The sequence below is a fragment of the Pundamilia nyererei genome, unplaced genomic scaffold (assembly GCF_000239375.1).
Source record: "Pundamilia nyererei isolate P.nyererei 1_Seehausen unplaced genomic scaffold, PunNye1.0 scaffold00573, whole genome shotgun sequence".
NCBI lineage: Eukaryota > Metazoa > Chordata > Actinopteri > Cichliformes > Cichlidae > Pundamilia > Pundamilia nyererei.
Genome location: NW_005187974.1, coordinates 86,727 through 105,108, shown reverse-complemented (window position 1 = coordinate 105,108; position 18,382 = coordinate 86,727). Strand labels below are relative to the sequence as shown.

The window sequence follows — 18,382 nt, the reverse complement described above, 5'->3', positions numbered from 1 at the left end:
TCTTAAACTGCTTCCTCACATCTGCTTCATGAATATGAAGAGTTGTGGTGGGAGGAGGTGGTGTGAAATCCTCTTTTGTGTGGGGTGAGGAGGGGGGTGTTGTAGGTGAACAGTTAGAAGGTGGTGATGGATTGGGTGCTCTTCGGTTATTTCATATACAGACTGAATATGTATATTCTCTTTTTTTTTTTTAGACAGAATTATAAAAGCACTTTGGTTTTAAATGTGTTATCAATGAAATTTACTCACGAACTTACTATTAATTTGTTAAGGGAGAGGAAATTAACATGTTTATAGACTAGATAAATATGTTCATATTTTATAAATACTGTTTGTATATTTCTGTCTTCTTTAAAAAACACAGCAGAAAGCTGCAGGTAATAAGCTAAAACTCTAGATTACAATAGATTGAGACTGTTGTGTGTTTTGAAGAAGCTGTTTTTTGTTGTCCTTTGGTTCCCTCTAGTGACTCATGGAAGTATAAGCATTTCTCTTTTCCAGCAAAGTGTTTCAGGAAATTTGTCCAGTTTGGTTCACAAAATAAAATCGTGGCTTAAACATATAGTGGATCTCTTGTAATGGTGTTTACCGTAATACTGTGAATATCAGTATATAGTGTAAGGTAGAGGGGGAGCTACTTTGATCAGACATTTTCAATAGGCCCCTCCTACCTTTAGGGCCCCAAAGTGCAGTGACATGTGACTGGTGCTGATCCAATAAGAAGTAAATACAGGACTAGTGATGTTACGTCTGACACTGAAGCCTGTGTCCTGTGTCGAGTAAAGGTCCAGTAAAGTCGCATGTCCAAATAAAGCCTGTGTCTGTTTTTAGAATATCACGTGACCAAAGGCTCAGTTTCTCTGAAATAATGTCACTGCCTTGTTATGCGATTCGAGCTGTTTAAAATGTAGAAATTATTTTTTCACATGAACAAGGAGATGTAAGCAGGTTAGGCGGACAAATATCAGCAGTTAGGAGCATTTTGACATGCTATTGCACAATAATAACATAACTCAATCAATCTCAAAGAGGATGATTAGTTGTGTGTGTGTGTGTGTGTGTGTGTGTGTGTGTGTGTGTGTGTGTGTGTGTGTGTGTGTGTGTGTGTGTGTGTGTCAGTCACACATGATCACTACACAGGCCAGTACTGCATTTAACAAGTACTAATACCAATTCTTTTAACTTATAATGGAGCTTATGTAGGAGAGAGCAATGTTTATGCAATTAGGTATGAAGTGTATCACCAACTGTTTCACTGTTAAGCCTGTATTTCACAACTATGGGATAAAACAAAAGCTCTTATTTAAATTAGTACAAAAATACATGTTACTCTTCGTGTCTTTTGTAAATCTGTCATGAATCGCTGTAGGCAGGAGATGTGGACCCAAAATGCAGGCGCTCAGACTGCAGGTGTTAACTCAAAGTCACAGCTTTATTGGCCTGCAGGAAAAAAAAACATACAAACTAAAACACACAGGGCGATCCACACAGCATGAGGCACAACGTGACACTGACTCAGAGAAACACAGGGTTTAAATACAATGGGAAGTAACAAGGGGAATGAGACACAGAAGGAGGGCACAGCTGGGGGAAATCAGAACTGACGAGACAAGGAAGCAAAGTAGGATACACTCACATGAGACACAGACCTTCAAAGTAAAACAGGAATTAGCAAAGATGCAAACTAGACTAGGGGAGACAAAGCAACTAAGAAACACAGAGGGCAGCTACCAAATACTTAACAGAATACAAGAACACCAAACTAAGACACTACACTAAAGAATAAGCTGGGACAACAAAGAGAACTAAGAACATAATACAGAAAACTCAGAGGCATAAGAAACTCAAAACACTGGGTCACTGACGCAGGACCGTGACAAAATCTACCTGATTTTAAAGCATTTGGGACAGATTCTGTGGATCTAAGTCTGCTACACAAATAAGAATGACTTTACAATTAAGACGAAAGGTTAATAATGTATATTCACATATACATCAATCCTCATGTCTGAGTTGTGTGTTTTTCAGGTCTGATAAAATAATTTTTGGCTCAAGATACCATTTTGAATAAAGGCTACAGGTAAACAGTCTGCTAACGTGACAGCTATGAAGACTAATAACACTTTGAAAATTAACATTAACTAATTTTGAAGATCTAAGTTGGCCTGGTTGGTTGGTACATGAAATTTACCAGTTTCTTGAGGAGTTCTGTTCAAGATACTGAACCCTGAATTGCCCACTCACTGTGAATATTACTAGTACTAGTAGTATTTGCGCATGGATAAAAATTATTGTGATTTTTGGTGAAAGAGAACATGGGAAACAGAGGGGGAGCTATACAGACAGGCAAAGAAAGACATGCCTAAATACACAAAGGATAATGAGGGGATTGGGAAACGGGAGGGAAACTGGAACTAATCAGACACAATGAGACAGGGAGGAAGCAAAACTAAATAAACTGAACACTAGGCAAGGGACTATAAAATAAAACAGGAGACATGACTGACTAGGGAAACAGAGAGGGAACATGAATCATGGAGACAATAGTAACTAAATGTGGAACACGAGGAAGACAGTGACAAAACTAAAGACTATGAACTATGAATATTACACAAGCAGAAAACAATAAAAAATAAATACTTCAGTTTCACACTGACTCAGGACACTCAGTGAGAAAAACTGAATATCATTCAGGATTATATCTATACTGCATCAGAGGGACAGAATTCCCTGATTGTGTAAAGATAAATTAGAGATATTTCCAATTTTTTTTAACCACAAAAAAAAAACAACCCAATTTGGATTTAATTTGTTGTTTTTGAAATTAAAGTTTTAAAGGTTTATGTCAGTTTTTTCAGTTTCAGTCATAGGTGACTTGCAATGACGGAGTTTTCACAATTCCCACATAATTTGTTTCTCTACACTAACAAATAAAAACACTTTTTTTCCCATATGAATTAAAAAAATAAGACTTTTAGCAAGTGTTTCGGAGACAAACTTCCAGCTGGAAAAGCAAAGAATCCTGATTAAGTACAGAACTGCTGGCAAAAGACTCCATTTCAAGTAGGCGTGTCATGACCCTGTGCCTTCTCGGCTGACTCTGTATGGCTACAAGAGTTTCTGTTGTGTTGCGTCTCTCACTCTCCTCCCAGGGCGTAGTCATGACGACTTCAGCCCCTGGCTCAGACACCTGCAAGCAATCGTCTCATCACCACGCTCACTTCTCAAGGCGGCTGCCGAGAATGCTTCTTCGCTGGATTATTGTGTAACACTCGTCAGTGTCATTGCAAGTCTGAGCTTTTCCACGAGTTTCTTTTGTGCCGCAACTTACCTGTTCTTCCTCCCTGTGCCAGACTTCTCGTCAGCCTGAGGACCGCTGTTTGGTGAGCTAAAGCCGGAGTCCAAGCTAACTTGAGCATCAGCGAAGGATTGTGTACATAGCCCCGTGTGTCCCCTTCCCGTGCCTGTGTTCCCCGGAGACACTCTTCCCGTACCCCCTCACCTGTATATATCTGCACCTGGTGTCTGTGTGTAAATAGATTGTGAAACTTAGAGACGGTCTGCCTCCGAGTCTCTCCTGAGCCTGACAAGGCGGGCACATCCAGTTATTGGTTCAGAATTTCACAAAAACATATGATGGTCAAAGCTGTCATACGGATATTTAAAGTACTTTGAGAGGTCGAAAGGTAGAAGTCAATGATATTTTAGTTATTCTCTTGAACGGCAGGAGTTGAGAGGTGGTTGCTGCCCCTCTATCAATCATGAGGAAAGATGCGGGCCCTTACATCGGAGAAATCTCCAATTTTGAGGGCTGAACACTCCTCGCTGCAGCGCACACATTATCTAACTAGGAGTTTTGTCTTTGGGATAAATCCATTTTTGTCCAAGGGTGCAACTGCCACACTACGTGCACAAAAAAGGGGAAACACACACACAACTGGTCCAATTTAGATCCACAAATTCTCTCTAAAGGTAAATCACTCAAAGGATCCAGGTTTTCAGCAGAGAGAAGAACAGAAGTTAAGATCACAGAGCCAAAGCATACAAATGTGCAAATTTCAGCAGTAATAATTCAATAATTGTTTAAAAAAAAAGTCTCACCCCAGGTACATCGAGCTGAAGCACAGGAAGCTGCAAGAGCCAGACTTTGGTGTTATAAAAATATAACTGAAGAAAATTAGAATGAAATAGCCGATGCAGGAGCACCATGACTTTTCTTTTTTGTTTGTTTTTTTAACAAACCAGTATTGATTCTCTTCACCATTAATAAGTTGTCTTTTTGAAAAACTGTAGCATTTTTATTTATTTATTTATTTTTGGTTCTTTATGGCAGCACTCATAGAGATTTGTGGAAAATGATTCATCGTCTGTAAAAAGCCCCTTAGTCCCATGAGTCTAATGCTGCCAACACCACCCCTTTCATGTGAAAGTCTAAGGAAACAAAGAGAATATAACAGGACTGGCATGGGAGGCAGACACTGAGGCAGACTGAGACTAAAGACTAAACAACCATAGACAAGGACAAAAAAATAAAATAAAGTGACAAAGTAAAACTGAAAGTTAAATAATTTGCTAAACACAAAGGCAGGAAGCACGGTGAACAGGATACAGGGGAACTCTGGGTGATTCATGAAGCACAACACAATGAATGAAACCAAATAGCCCTGCCTGCTACATCCAGATAAAGAGAATCCATTTTATGCGATTTTCTTACCTGGATGATTGAGCATCCATGAAAAGAAATTGCCCAATTCATGGCGCCCGATGCGCCATGAATTGGGCGTAGCCTTAGCCTTAGGATCTAAGTCTAAGGCTACGTTCACACTGCAGGTCTTAATGCTCAATTCCGATTTTTTGATCACATCCGATTTTTTGTCTGCTTGTTCACACTACAACTAAAATGTGACAGCAAACGCGCTCCTGTGTGAACGCTCAAAGCGGCCCGCATGCGCAAAAGAAGTCGTCACACACGACGCACTCTGTTTAAACCCAGAGCAAACAATATAGTTTGACTGATGGCCCTTAATATAAAGACTTCGGACTTTACGTTTCCCAATTTTTTGCTTTAGGTTATTTTTTTATTTACATAATAATGTAAATAACCTAATAATGATCCTTATTGCTGTTTTAGAGAGGAACGGTGCTTAAAAGGATAGTTGCAGACTTCTGTCAGAATCTGCAGATTATACAGTACAAATAAAATGTTCACGTTGTCTTCCCAACTGTTTCACTGGATGGCCAGGAAGCGTTCACGATGTCTTCTCCGGCGCTGATAATTGGCGTCTGTCTTGTGTCAGTGACGTAAAAGACGGATTTAATGCGACATAACCGTTCAAACAGCAGTCGCTTTCTGAAACATCGGATATGTATCAGATTCAGTGCCAGATCGGATTTGAAAATATCGGATTTGTGCCGTTCACACTGTCATACCATGATCGGATATGGGTCGCATAGGGTCAAAAAAATCAGATTTGATGCGCTTTCGCTTTCGTAAGTCAAGATAAATCAAAGAGCCAACTGAAAAAACTGAAGGCAAAGGAACCTTAAAGACTGAAGTGAGACCATACAGTCAGAATGAAACCGACTAGAAAATGCCCAATAAATAAAAGAGGATACTCCTCCACTTCCTGCCCCAAGTGGAGGAGTTTAAGTATCCAGGGTCTTGATCGCAAGTGACGGGAGCAGGAGATCGATAGACGGATTGTTGCTGTTATTACAGTGAGGTGGACACTGTACTGGTCTGTCATGGTGAAGAGAGAGCTGAGTGTAAAAGCAAAGCTCTCGATTTACAGTCACTCTATGTCCCTACCCTCACTTATGGTTATGAGCTGTGGTGACCAAAAGAATGAGGCCTCACCCTTAGAGATAGGGTGAGCAGTTCAGGCATCCGGGAGGGTGTAGAAGTAGAGCCGCTGCTCCGCCACATCGAAAGGAGCCAGTTGAGGTGGTTTGGGGATCTGGATGCCTCCTGGGCGCGGTGTTCTGGGAGATTATATCTCTCGGCTGGCTTGGGAACGACTTGGTGTCCCCCCGGACAAGCTGGAGGAGGTGGGCGGGGAGTGGGAGGTCTGGGCTTTTCTGCTTAGGTTGCAGCCCCCCTGACCGGCCCTGGATAAGCAGAAGAAGGTCGATAGATGGATAATGGATAACCAAAACAAAGACCCAAAAAAACATACAATCCTTAAAACACAAGTCTCCCCATTATTATTATAAAGAAAAGAAAAGAAAAAGCTTAGACAGAAACCTAAAGTCAGATGCTTTCAAGAAATCCAGGGACCATCCCACTGGTATATCCATCATATTGTTGCTCAAAACTCATTATAGAAACAATGCTTAACAAAACTTGGAGGGAGAAGCTGATCTGGTCGCAGCTTTGAACAGAGCTTAAATGAGAATTTCTACCCTGAAAATTGTATATGTACATGGTATTACTAGGAAAACAAACTGCATATGACAGCCCATGTTCTGGGAATTTATTGCCTTGTTACTGAGTAAAACATCAGCCTTTTCTGAAGGGTCAGGTGGGAATTTTTTTTCAGACATGATGAAATAAATTATTTTCCTGTTGCTGTAAGACCTGAGGTTCTCAGCTGATATTTTGACATGTTTTTGAAGGATTTCAAAATGTATACTCTTTTGCAAAAGTGGTTTCCTCTTTATTTTCTCAGATCACGGAAACAAACTGTTTCACTCACACGGTTAATCACAGGATTAAAAACACCAAATTAAAAAAAGAAAAAAACACACAAAAAAGTGACACAATGCCAACAATAGTTTTCAAGACAAGTTTCCTGATCAGACTTTGTTTGATGCTTGAAAAGATTCAGTCATCCTAAAGTTTCAGTGAGCTCACTCAGTAGAAGAAAGACAGTACTGGTATATAATGAGTTCAATTTTTTAGTTAAATTTATTGAAAAATAATAAATACAGACAAATAAAACAATAGAAGCTTTAGGTACGAATAGAAAAAGATGTGTTAAAAGAAAACAAAGATTTGACAAAGATTTTATGCTGGGTGCCTTTCCTTTGGTAAATGGTAAATGGACTGGTTCTTATACAGCGCTTTTCTAATCTTCTGAGCACTCAAAGCACTTTATACAACTTGTGTATTCACCCATTCACATCCATTTGCATAAGCAAATGTTTCTAAGTGCTTTCTAACTAACATTTACACACATTCATACTCCGATGGATGCATCGGAGAACAATTTGGTGTTAGTATCTTGCCCAAGGATGGCATGCAGACTAGACCAACCTTATGATCAGTAGATGACCTGCTGTACCGCCTGAGCTACAGCCACACTCCTCAGTTAACATGGGTATTGAGTTAACCTTTATTCTGCTTTGAGGTGGATGGAAATGTCAGAGTGTGCTGATGTTACAGTGGTTAGAACTGCCACCTCAAAAGGGGCTGCGATTCTCAAGATAGCAGTTAACTGAGGCGTTGTCACTGTTTCTTTCGCTTTGAACATATGTCTAAGGAACGGCAACCATTTCTTCACCATGAAGAAATGGTTGCCGTTCCTTAGACGTATGTTCAAAGCTGTCTTTAGCATCTTTTCAATGAGTTTTGCCTGAGCTCCTTTCCTGCTTTTTTTCAAAAGAGGTGATTGAATTGAATTGATTTAATTGATAATAATTTATTCATCTAGAGGGAAATTGGGTTAAGGCTGCCAGCCGTGCCAGCGCCGTCTTACCGTTCCAGCCATACATACATTACACAAACATCACATGGGGTTGACAGGTCAGAGAGGTATAACAATGGAAAATGCACTACACGAGGAAAGATGAGGAGAAAAAAATAACTCCCCCCAGACTGAGCTCCAACAGGGAGATCAGTTTGAGAACAGAAAAAAACACCTCAGCCCATCATCAGCACATCTCACAACATAGAAGACATAAGCTTCGAAGGTGTTTGGTGGGGGGTGAGTGTAGGTCTGTGTCAGTGTACATGTGTGTGTGTATGTGTGTGTATGTGTGTGTATGTGTGTGTATGTGTGCGTGTGTGTTCCATGTTCAACCGAGACAAAGTGTCCCTTCACCCGGTTAAGCAAAGTCAACAATCTTCGATCAACACGGAAGGAGGTACAAAGAGTTCTGACAACAATCCTGTTATCATGGAGAATTTTGTTGTTCCAGTCAGCTTCGACCTTGACAGGCCTTCAGCTGGCGCCAGTGGGATAGCCGCACGAGTGAAGATGGTGAATGTTTGGGTTTAGTGCGAACAACTGCATCCAATTTTTACAGCTGGTCTAATGTCCATCACTGGTCACCAATTCTCTCAATTCCCGTTGTTCTTCTCCAAGATCTTATCCATATTGCGTTCAAAACACAGTCTGAGTACTCACAGCCCTGCCCATCATCTATAATGTCGGCCAGCCTTGTGGGATTTTGAACAGCTGTAGCCGTTTCTTGTACTTCGATAAGCCAGGTCTGAGCTCCAATCAGTCAGATTGTGGTTCCGAATTGGTAGATGTTGTTCAATGTCCTCCATCGACAGTGTCGCCAGACACACGATGCAACCGACCATCGAGTATGCGGCAGCAAACGTCTCCTCAGGACAATCAGGCTCTGCCAAGCCCAGGAAGGTGTCAATTCCATTACGGGACCAGATGATCAAATCCATAATTATTTAGGTTTTAGAGAACAAAACTGAGAAACTCTTTGAGGGTTAGAGAATAAGCGAGACAATACAAAAGACATGAGAAGCCAAGCAGGAAAGATAAGGGAGAGGGAGGAGGAGAAAAGTGCGACCACCTCCGTCAAGAGCAAGAGAATCATGAATAATGCTATAAGAATGGAGAATAGAATAGAATAGAATAGAATAGAATAGAATAGAATAGAATTGACCATTATTGTTACTGTACATGTACAGTGTGTTTACTCACAGCCTAGGGGAGAAGATGTTAGTGAGTCTGGAGGTGTTGGATGTCATTGACCTGTGGCACCAACCAGAGCGCACAAGGGGTCACCTGTGATGTCCCTGGTTTTCCTGATATAGGAGGAGCTGATGATGGCCCCCAGGGGTGGCAGAGGGCAGCCAATGAGTTTCTGGGCAATATTAATTACCCTCTGGCCAGCCTTCCTGTTCTCAGTTGTGGCTCCTGTGTACCAAACACTCAGGTGGTAGGAGAGCATGCTCTCTACTCAAGGGCGGGAACGGGCCAGCAGCAGCTTCTGTCCAGATTGTTCTTCCTGAGGACAAGCAGAAAGTGTAGCCGCTGCTGGGCCTTCTTTAGCAGGGTATTGGTGTTGTGGGTCCAAGTGAGATAGGCAGAGATGTAGGAGCCCAGAAACCTGAAGGTGGAGACAGTTGGCAGTTTATGATGTGCTGACAGGCTATCCACTCCATGAAACCGGTTTCAGTTCTAAATTTTAGCAGCAGGACATTTCAAATCAGCTGTGGTTGCCTCAGGAGTCTGCTGCTTCTTTCTTTTAAACGTCCGCAGTAGCACAGAACCACCTATAGTAACAACAAGGACAGCAGCAGCAACAACAGCAGGAACAACCATCAGGACAGTTGGAGTTTCTTCCTCTTGAACAAAATGCATGTTTCCACCCCCATGTTCTCCTTCTGTCATGGGCTGCTCAAACATGCTGTTACGTGTTTCACCTGCAGAGAAAACATTAATTGTTAGAGCCAAAATGCTGAGATACCAAAATAAGAAACCAACAAGAGTGTGTGTTCTGCAGGTGAAATTACTGACAACAGCTTCAGTTACTCATCTGGAGCAAATTATATTTTACAGCTGCGAAAACAGCAAAAAGTTTTCAAATATATACAGCTAAAATATAGCTTTAATGACCAATGTCCACCAAAGTACATTTAGTATCCATGTGTGAGAGAATATGTCCAGAGAATATTCATGGATGTAGTGAAGCAGGACATATAGAGGGTTGGTGTGACAGAAGAGGATGCTAAAGATGATCAGAGTGAGATTCTGTATCAAGCCCAAAAGGGAGCAGCTGAAAGAAGAAGATTGCTATGACTTTACCCTTCACACTCACCATCGGAGTAGAAGTGAGCAGAGGGGACAGTGGGTGAGTTATTTTACCTACACACATATTGGTTGGTCATTTACTATATCACACAAGTACAGAAAATTCTTCTTAAAGTGAGCAAGTGCTGCAATTTCCAGGCTGGGGAAGAGACTCACCTGTGACTGTGAGGTTGATGAAGTGACTGATCTCAGTGTGAGCTCTTTTATTTCTCACAGGGTTCCTCACAGCTATGTGACACTCATACATCCCAGTGTCATTAAACGTGACCTTCTTCAGGATCACAGAAACGTCTCCATCCTTCATCTCCGGGTCCCTCAGCTTCACTCGGCCATGAAAAGATGGATGTTGGTAGTTTTCATAGAATCGTTTGTTCCTGTAGAAGTAGACGTAGCCGTCTGTGTTCAGGTCAGGTCTGCTCCACTTCAGCACTGAGATTATTTCATCTGTGGAAATCTGACACTGAAGAGTGACGTCTGCTCCAAACTTCACCTGCACATCCTGCTGCAGAGCTGAAGGAAAGAGAACAATCGGTAAGTATGAAGTTTATCTCGCTCTACTGTTACTTTAATACGTGTAGCTGCTGTTTATACAATGTAAGTGATAACTGAAATGATCAAATCTCACATTTGTCTCCAGTTCATGAAATCGCATGAATGAAGTTCAGAAAGCTTAACATTTAACATGCTAATTATCGCTCCTGTGGTTTTTTGTTTTGTTTGTTTGTTGTTGTTTTTTGCAGTTTGGGGGCATTGCACAGTGGGCTTGGGGTGTTTGTCATCTCATCTCCTAAGAGGACTATGCCATTGCATTTCAAACTTGCCTCTCTGACTTTGTCTCCAAACCTCTGATATATTCATTCTAATTATGTCAATCCTGTTCACTCCAAATGAAACCTTCGCATCTTCAGTTCAGCCTCCTGCCTTTTTGTGGAACCAGCTCTAAGCCGTTCATCAAAGCAGGTCTCACAACCATCTTGTAGAACTAGTCACCCCTGAAATCCTGCCTGCACTCTCTTCTTCATTTCTCTTTTTCACCGTCCATTACTTTGTTCCACTCTTTAAACTTTTGGGTACTTTTTACCTCTGTTTCATGCAGCTTCCCTGTTACGCCAGTCTCCCTCTCATTCATATAAATAAAAGTTTTTCTTGTCAGCCTTTAGTTGTAAAGAATAAAAATATTAACAAATTTTGTTTCACTCACCTGTTGATTCAGCAATTAGGAAGAAACACAGGAGGACCCTGAGAAAAGCCATGTGTGACAACAGATTACACTGAAGTGCCTGCACACTAAACAAAAAGTGGTTTTTCAGTCAACTGAAACCTTTTATGTTGAGAGGAAGGGAGTGGTTTAAAGGAAATGAGTATTATTCTGAAAGGCAAAAGAAAGGGAAAGTTAGCTATAGCATGCCTTTTACAGAGTTTCTTACAAGCTTCCCCTTTACTATTAAGCATTTGCCAGAACAAAGTAAAAAAACAAACAAAAACCTGATTCACAAAGTTTCAGTGCAAACTGCGAGTCAATAAAGAATACATATAAAAAAGATAAAAACCATTTATTCTGTGGTGTCACCAAATTACCTTTACACAGTGAAATAAATCTGTCTCTGATTCACATGGCAGTGTGGTCCATCTTCTTAGTTTCACACTGTGAAACCTTGACAATTTTAGTTTTCGAATGACCTGATGAAAATTTACATCTTTACAGCACTAAAAGCTAAAATGTCTTAGCATTGACTTTTAGATAAATATAATTATTTCAGATGAAACAAATTGAAGGAAAACCAGCAGAGAACAAATGTTAACTCCTGGGCATTTCTCCCAATTCTCACCTCTAACAGTGTCGTTGGGCTGGGACACATCCTTCACTGATGACTCACTCTGTTAATCCCAGAACATCTTCGTGTGGTGGAGCAGCAGTAGAAATGTTTCCCTACCAGCGATGGGAATAACGGCGTTACAAGACGTTACCTGCAACACCAAATGTTTTTTAACTGAGATATCAGCACCTGACTTCCACTGGGCCGGTGTGAGCTCTCCAGCCTGCCTGTGTAAATGTGGCTGACAGTTCTGCATACCTTTCCCTCTTTCTCTCATGAGAAGCCTCTGTCTGCTTATTTTATGGGATAGTCAGCTCCACCTAGCTATTCTGTCAGTGACTGGCCATGTTTGGGTTCAAGGATAACATTGTGATCCCCACGAGGAATTTCAGCTGGTAATCAAGTTTGACTGCCAGCTGTCAAACTCCTCCAAGTGACAGGAGAGACCATTGCATCTTGGAAAGTGACTATGCCCTTTCTAGAAAAGGCCACGAAAGCCGTGTGATTTTTTTACATCATGCAAGTTGTTTGTGAACTTTATGTAAAATTATTCCTAAGAGATCATCTTACCTGACCACTTGTTTAAGATGTTTTAACATACCAATCATCTTGTTCCAGTTTACAGCTTTCTGAATTTAAGAGTGTTAAACTGTGAGTCTATTAGAGCATTATTTTGACACAGAAGGAATCCCAAGTAGAAAATGATCCTGGTGTCCAAGTGAATGGGACAAATTTTCATCCCTATGAAAGAATTAGCTTTGTGCAACTGCCTGTCCCACAGGGTGATGTGGGCCTTTAACATGCTCCCTTGTTTGTAGAGTGAAAATGTGTTAATATTTCTATACTTCTGAAGCTACCTGGGGAACAAAAATAAGGAGAATTAAAAAGCTGAATATTTCAGACATATATTTTAAATCTCTGTATATGAAGGTAAATTTTTTTCCATGCCTCCATTAAATATACTGACCATTGAATTTAAGAAAACAAACAACAACAGTCGATTCATCAGTTACACTGTTTGATATAAGAAGTGTTTTTTCAAACAATATTTATTTCTATTAGTCTTTGCGTTTGTTGCCTTCACTTTTGTTTTGATAGGATCACAAAGGTGCTGTCATCTCGTGCCTTCGAACTGACAGTGGTCTAAGTAGAAATGAGTAAAGAGGGCTCGCATTTGTTTAGTGTGTGGGTGTAAGCTTCAAAGACCACCCATGCATGCATGCAACACCTCACTGGCTTTTAGTGCCTGACATTTAAAGAAAGGAAACAAAGGGGGGAGGGGGATCACTTCCGTCAGAGGGGGGTACCTATAGGGGCCTTTACTGATACAGTGATACAGACACCCTATAAACGTTTACATCTCATTTGATTATTGCTACATTACATTTACATATATATATCTATATATATATATATATATACATACATACATACATACATACATACATACATACAGCTAGATAGATATATAATGGGTTTTAATTAGGTTGGTACAGTTGTAGTTAGGTTAGGACATCTTAGCAGCACTGCATGGCAGCATGTGACAATTTTAATTGATTATATGGTAAACTTTAGATATTAGTGGTGGCTGATGATCAAAGTAGCCAGTTATTTTACTTGAATTCTTGAATCTCTCCCTTCCTAATTATGTCTCACCATTATTTTCTTACCATGTTACTTTCACCTTCCTTTGTGTCTTCACTTCTGTGTTTCTCCACAGCTGGTGCTAACAGGTGGTTATTGGGTGTTGCTGGTTACTTGACGGTGGTGGAGCTGCAGCAACAGCAAATTATCATGTCATTAATTTGACACATTTTGCTGCATTTATTTTTTTTGTGTGTGTTTCACTATTTCTTCTACATTAAACTCTGTAGGGGAGGATGCTGCGTTCAGAGATTTCATTACAATACAATGTCAGTATTGAAAATGAACAAATGGGCTGCTTTACAGGCGATTTGCAGCAGCCCTTCAATTGACCCATCGGCCCAAAAATAGGTCGTCCCACCGGGAAGATGTCCATTATGCCAGATTACCAATACAGCTCTACTCTGTACGCTTTAATGTTTAAATTGATCCTGTTTAAATATTCAGTTTCAATTTGCAGCTGTCACCTTAGAAATAAACGGAGCACTGAGAGTGTACTCAGGTTAACTTGATTAATTTTTACTGTTATATTTTTTTGTTTTTTAATCACCATTTGATCATCGCTTGCAGAATATCTCTTTATGTGCACACAGAGCCTAAAGCAGTGAACCTGCTTTAACAGAAAGTTCATTACCACCTTATTTTTAACCTGTTTGAAGCTTTAGTTATATTAAATGATGTTGTAATTTCATAATATTTTGCGGGGGGTGGGGGGGTTAATAATTTCACAAAAAGCTCTTCAAAGAAAGAGACTGGGTTTGAACCACCTGCTGGCCGTAGGTACAGATAAATGAGAACGGGTGCTGTACAAATTTTAGGGTATTACATAAATAAATGGGTAACTACCTAAAACCCATCTGGACTGTATGGTTCACTAAAACAGTGATGTTAGTTTAAAACGAAGTGCTGTTCTTTTTTTAACATGAACACAACCTTTTCCACCTCTTTAAAATATGTTATTCTTGTAAACATATTTTATTTAAGTTGCTTATTTTTGTACAAAAAACAAAACAAATCTGAAAATCTAAAAGCCGAGGTAGAAAAAAAAAGCCTCCCTCCCTAATATTCACCTTTACTCGTTGAATGGAGGAACAATTTTCCCTCACTTATTGTCAACATTTGGTTGGACACTCAGCAAACGTGTGTCAGTATTGTCTCTGCAGTATAATAAATATTCTTATTTCAAATATTTGAATTCCACAAACGGCACTCCTTTACACAATTTAATGATTTATTTATTTATTATGCGGTGTGCAGATAATAGCAGAAAATAAAACCATCTGGTGCTCAGTATACATGCTTTTCAAAGCAGCAGTTGACCAGAGGACAAAAACTTCACAGTTCAGTAATGCTAAGTAACACTTGATTTTGCAGTGTAGAGAAACATTGTACATTGTACTCATGATAATTTGCATAATAATGGTTCACGGCAAACGGAACAATCAAACTTCAAATAAACACTCTGATGACATACAACACAAAAACAAGGAGTTATCAGAAACTCAACATCCCTATAATCAAAATGATCTGAATAATCATAGTTTCAGTTTCTTCTTAAGGATTTTTGTTCTGAGTATGTGAAGTGTATCAAGGAGGGATGTCGAGCTCATTTTAATTAAATATCCACAAATGGAGAGCAAAAATCAAAAGGAATACATTTAATGAATCTAATAATAATATCAATAACGCCACCACCACTATGCCATTATTATTATTAATAATAATAATTCATTATTATTATTATTATTATTTCCATTTTGATAATAAATTAATAATAAGCCCGTCAAGCCTCTCCTAAAAAAAACTGTGTAAAACTGTATTTTATTTAAATATGTAAAAATCACAGTTAAAAAAAAACACCAAATATTTTAAAGTCATTGTCTTCTTTACATATGCGTTGATATTCTATGCGTGCAGATCAGACTGTGTGGTATAAATAAGCGCGAGAGGTAAAAATTTATCAAATGTTCAGCAAAATGCAAACACATACACATGAATGTAAAGTATTGATGAAGTAATTCAGGTCAGTAAGATCTGTTTAGTCTCAGCTCACAACACCTAATAATAAAAACACTAAACTAAGGGCTCCAAAGATCAGATCAGCCCCTTCGAGCAGCACTTGGTTGAAGTGGAGAGAAACCTTCACACCCAAGCTAAAAAAGACTATATTACTTCTGCTTTTGATTAGTAAGTAAAAAAAGTAAACTGAATGGATGTTAATTCACTGAGCAGTTTCCAGTTTTTTGTTCCCCTCCCTCCCTCCACTCAACACTTTTAGCCCTTTTCTATTAGTACCTACTCAGGTCAGGTCGGCTCAGCTTGACTCAGTTTTTAGGGTTTTCCATTACCTTGTAGTACCTGGTACTTTATGAGTGAACTAAGTGTGGCGATCCAAAAATGTGACATTATTGATGGCTAGTCAGTGTTGCTGACTAGCCACTGTTAAAAGCCAGCAATGAGGCAAAGGACAGCCACAGAACAATCAGTAAGTATCACCTTGACATCCTTATGTTCAGCTGCATCACTTTCACGCCTGCATGCATGTCAGGTGGCACTCGATTATAAAAGCAAATGACCAAAACCAAGCAGAGCAGAGTCGAAGTAGGTATTAGTAAAAAAATGGCTATTTGTAGCTGAGTTGATGCCACTGATGTATTCACCATACCACCACCTTTGCAGAGGTGTAGAACCTTTACAGACCTCAGTAGACTTTTTTTTCCCTACAGTCTTGAGGTAAATGTTGCTAAAGCATCAGCAAACATCTTTTCAGTCTTTCTCCTTTGTTTTTTTGTTTTCTCAAAATGTAACACTACTCAAATAAAAGAGTGTGAAGATAAAATGTCTGACATCATGTGACAGAGGAAGTGAGGTAGTTTCAAAATTATCACCCGCAATGTCTAAAACTTTACTTGATTTGACATAAATGGACAGCAGAGATTTTCTTCAGTGTGGTGTACTTGATAAACGTAGTTACTGAAGTGTCAGCGTTTAATCTTTGCTCAACCCTTTACTTTCAGTTTGGGTCAAATTTGACCTTTTCTGACATTTTACAACAGTCTTAACAACACATCCCCCCCCCACCCTCACATTTCCATCGGCATCCACTAAAGTTACACACTACAAGTTTTTCTTCCCCCACTTACAAATCCCTCAATGGCCTGGTCCCACAGTACCAGTCTAACCTGCTGCACCCACACACACAGTCTCGATGGTCGGTCTCTCTCCCTCCTCAACCTCCATACTTTCATGGGCAGAGCATTCATTTTGGTTGCCCACACCCTCCTTCCTTCACAACGTGCCATTGGGATTTTTTTTGTTGTTATTCCAGTTGTTATTATAACTTTTATTATTATAGTTTGGTGTGATTAGCCTCACAATAAGAATATTCCTGGTTTAAATCTTGCCTGTGGCCTTTTTGCATGGATTTTCTTGGTACTCCAGATGGTTCAAAGTCTAAACACATACATTTCAGTTATGTTAGTAATTCTAATGTGTCCATGTATATGCAGTAGATAAAATGTTTACAGTGCACCTGCAAGCACAAATATCCATGTGTCATTCCATACATGCAAAGGTGTGCACGCAAAGTTTCCTACCACTGCTTTGAATGCACAGATTAGCTTCAATAAGCAAGATTTGTTCTCTAGGTGTATATATTTAACTAGTATTAATAATTATAAATGTAGTTATGAGGATATTTTATGATAGATATGAGAGGACAGTATTTAATCGTTGTAATGGTTACAAATTATCATCTAATAAACAAACAGTTTGTGATCTTATCATTTTCACTTTAAATTAAATATATTTAAATCCTTATGGCGGTTGTTTGTAATCAGCAGGGCTGATTCTTCCTCAGTAGGATGTGATGCTTCTTATTTCTCTTAAGAAGCAACACTAACAAACCAACAGCAACAGCAATGACAACAGCAATGACAACAGCAACAGCAGCAACAATCAGGATAGTCTGTGCTTCAACCTGTTCAACCTCAGTGTTTCCATCAGCATCTTCTCCTTCCATGATGTGCTTCTCCAACATGTTTTCATGCACTTCACCTGCAGAGCAAAGATTAGCTGTCAGAGAAGAAACCCTCAGATGTGAGCTTTAACGTGTTCAGCAGGTAAAGCTAGCAGGAGAACAGCTTCAGTCAGCTACAGTAAAGGAGATGTCAAGTTACATAAAATGTGTTTGGCTGTTGACCGAAAGCATCTATGTTAGCAGCATGCTACGACTTTACCCTTGATATACAGTAGTAAGAACTGCTAGCTCAGTGCATGTCATTTTCTGTATTAAAGCTACTCGCAACAGAGTGAGCAGCTCAGCATGTTTTATCTGACATGTGACACTAAACACACATATGTTTTTGCTGACTAAAGCCCAAAGGTTTTGTGTCACCTGGGCTTGAACTTGCTAAGTGAACATGCTAACTACGACATTATGGACGCACTCTATTTGCTGTTGGCATGACAAACTCACCTGTGACTGTGAGCTCAATGAAGTGACTGATCTCAGTGTGAGCTCTTTTACTTCTCACAGGGTTCCTCACAGCTATGTGACACTCATACATCCCAGTGTCATTAAACGTGACGTTCTTCAGAATCACAGAAACATCTCCATCCTTCATTTCCGGATCCCTCAGCTTCACTCGGCCATGAAAAGATGGATGTTGGTAATTTTCATAGGAGCGTTTGTTCCTGTAGAAGTAGACGTAGCCGTCTGTGTTCAGGTCAGGTCTGCTCCACTTTAGCACTGAGATTCTTTCATCTGTAGTAATCTGACACTGGAGAGTGACGTCTGCTCCGAGCGTCGCCTGCATATTCTGCTGTAGAGCTGAAGAAAAGAACGATCAATTTTCTTATTGCAAAGACATTTTTAATGCATGAAACTGACATTAAAACAGGACATTTAATATTTTTAAA

At 39.8% G+C, this 18,382-nt stretch overlaps 2 protein-coding genes across 3 annotated transcripts in view; both read right to left on the bottom strand.

Annotated features, from left to right (window-relative positions):
• Nucleotides 1-6,061: 6,061 nt before the first annotated feature.
• LOC102205521 (sodium channel subunit beta-3-like) overlaps nt 6,062-18,382 on the bottom strand; it is a 44,127-nt gene continuing 31,806 nt past the window's right edge. Inside the window, exons 1-4 of one of the 2 annotated variants that reach the window (XM_013907876.1) lie at nt 11,203-11,272; nt 10,158-10,511; nt 8,889-9,613; nt 6,062-6,108 (exon numbers count right to left, since the gene is read on the bottom strand). In XM_013907876.1, the coding sequence (XP_013763330.1) occupies nt 9,369-9,613; nt 10,158-10,511; nt 11,203-11,254 (651 nt within the window). In that variant the 5' untranslated portion in view covers nt 11,255-11,272 and the 3' untranslated portion in view covers nt 6,062-6,108; nt 8,889-9,368. Of the gene's footprint in view, nt 6,109-8,888; nt 9,614-10,157; nt 10,512-11,202; nt 11,273-18,382 lie in introns of those variants that run through there. The other variant, XM_005754489.1, reaches the window with a different exon arrangement.
• The window catches only part of LOC102205237 (sodium channel subunit beta-3-like), a 6,324-nt gene continuing 3,251 nt past the window's right edge, over nt 15,310-18,382 (bottom strand). Inside the window, exons 2-3 of the mRNA XM_005754488.1 lie at nt 17,940-18,293; nt 15,310-17,518 (exon numbers count right to left, since the gene is read on the bottom strand). Coding sequence (XP_005754545.1) covers nt 17,298-17,518; nt 17,940-18,279 — 561 coding nt within the window. The 5' untranslated portion in view covers nt 18,280-18,293 and the 3' untranslated portion in view covers nt 15,310-17,297. The remainder of the gene's footprint in view (nt 17,519-17,939; nt 18,294-18,382) is intronic.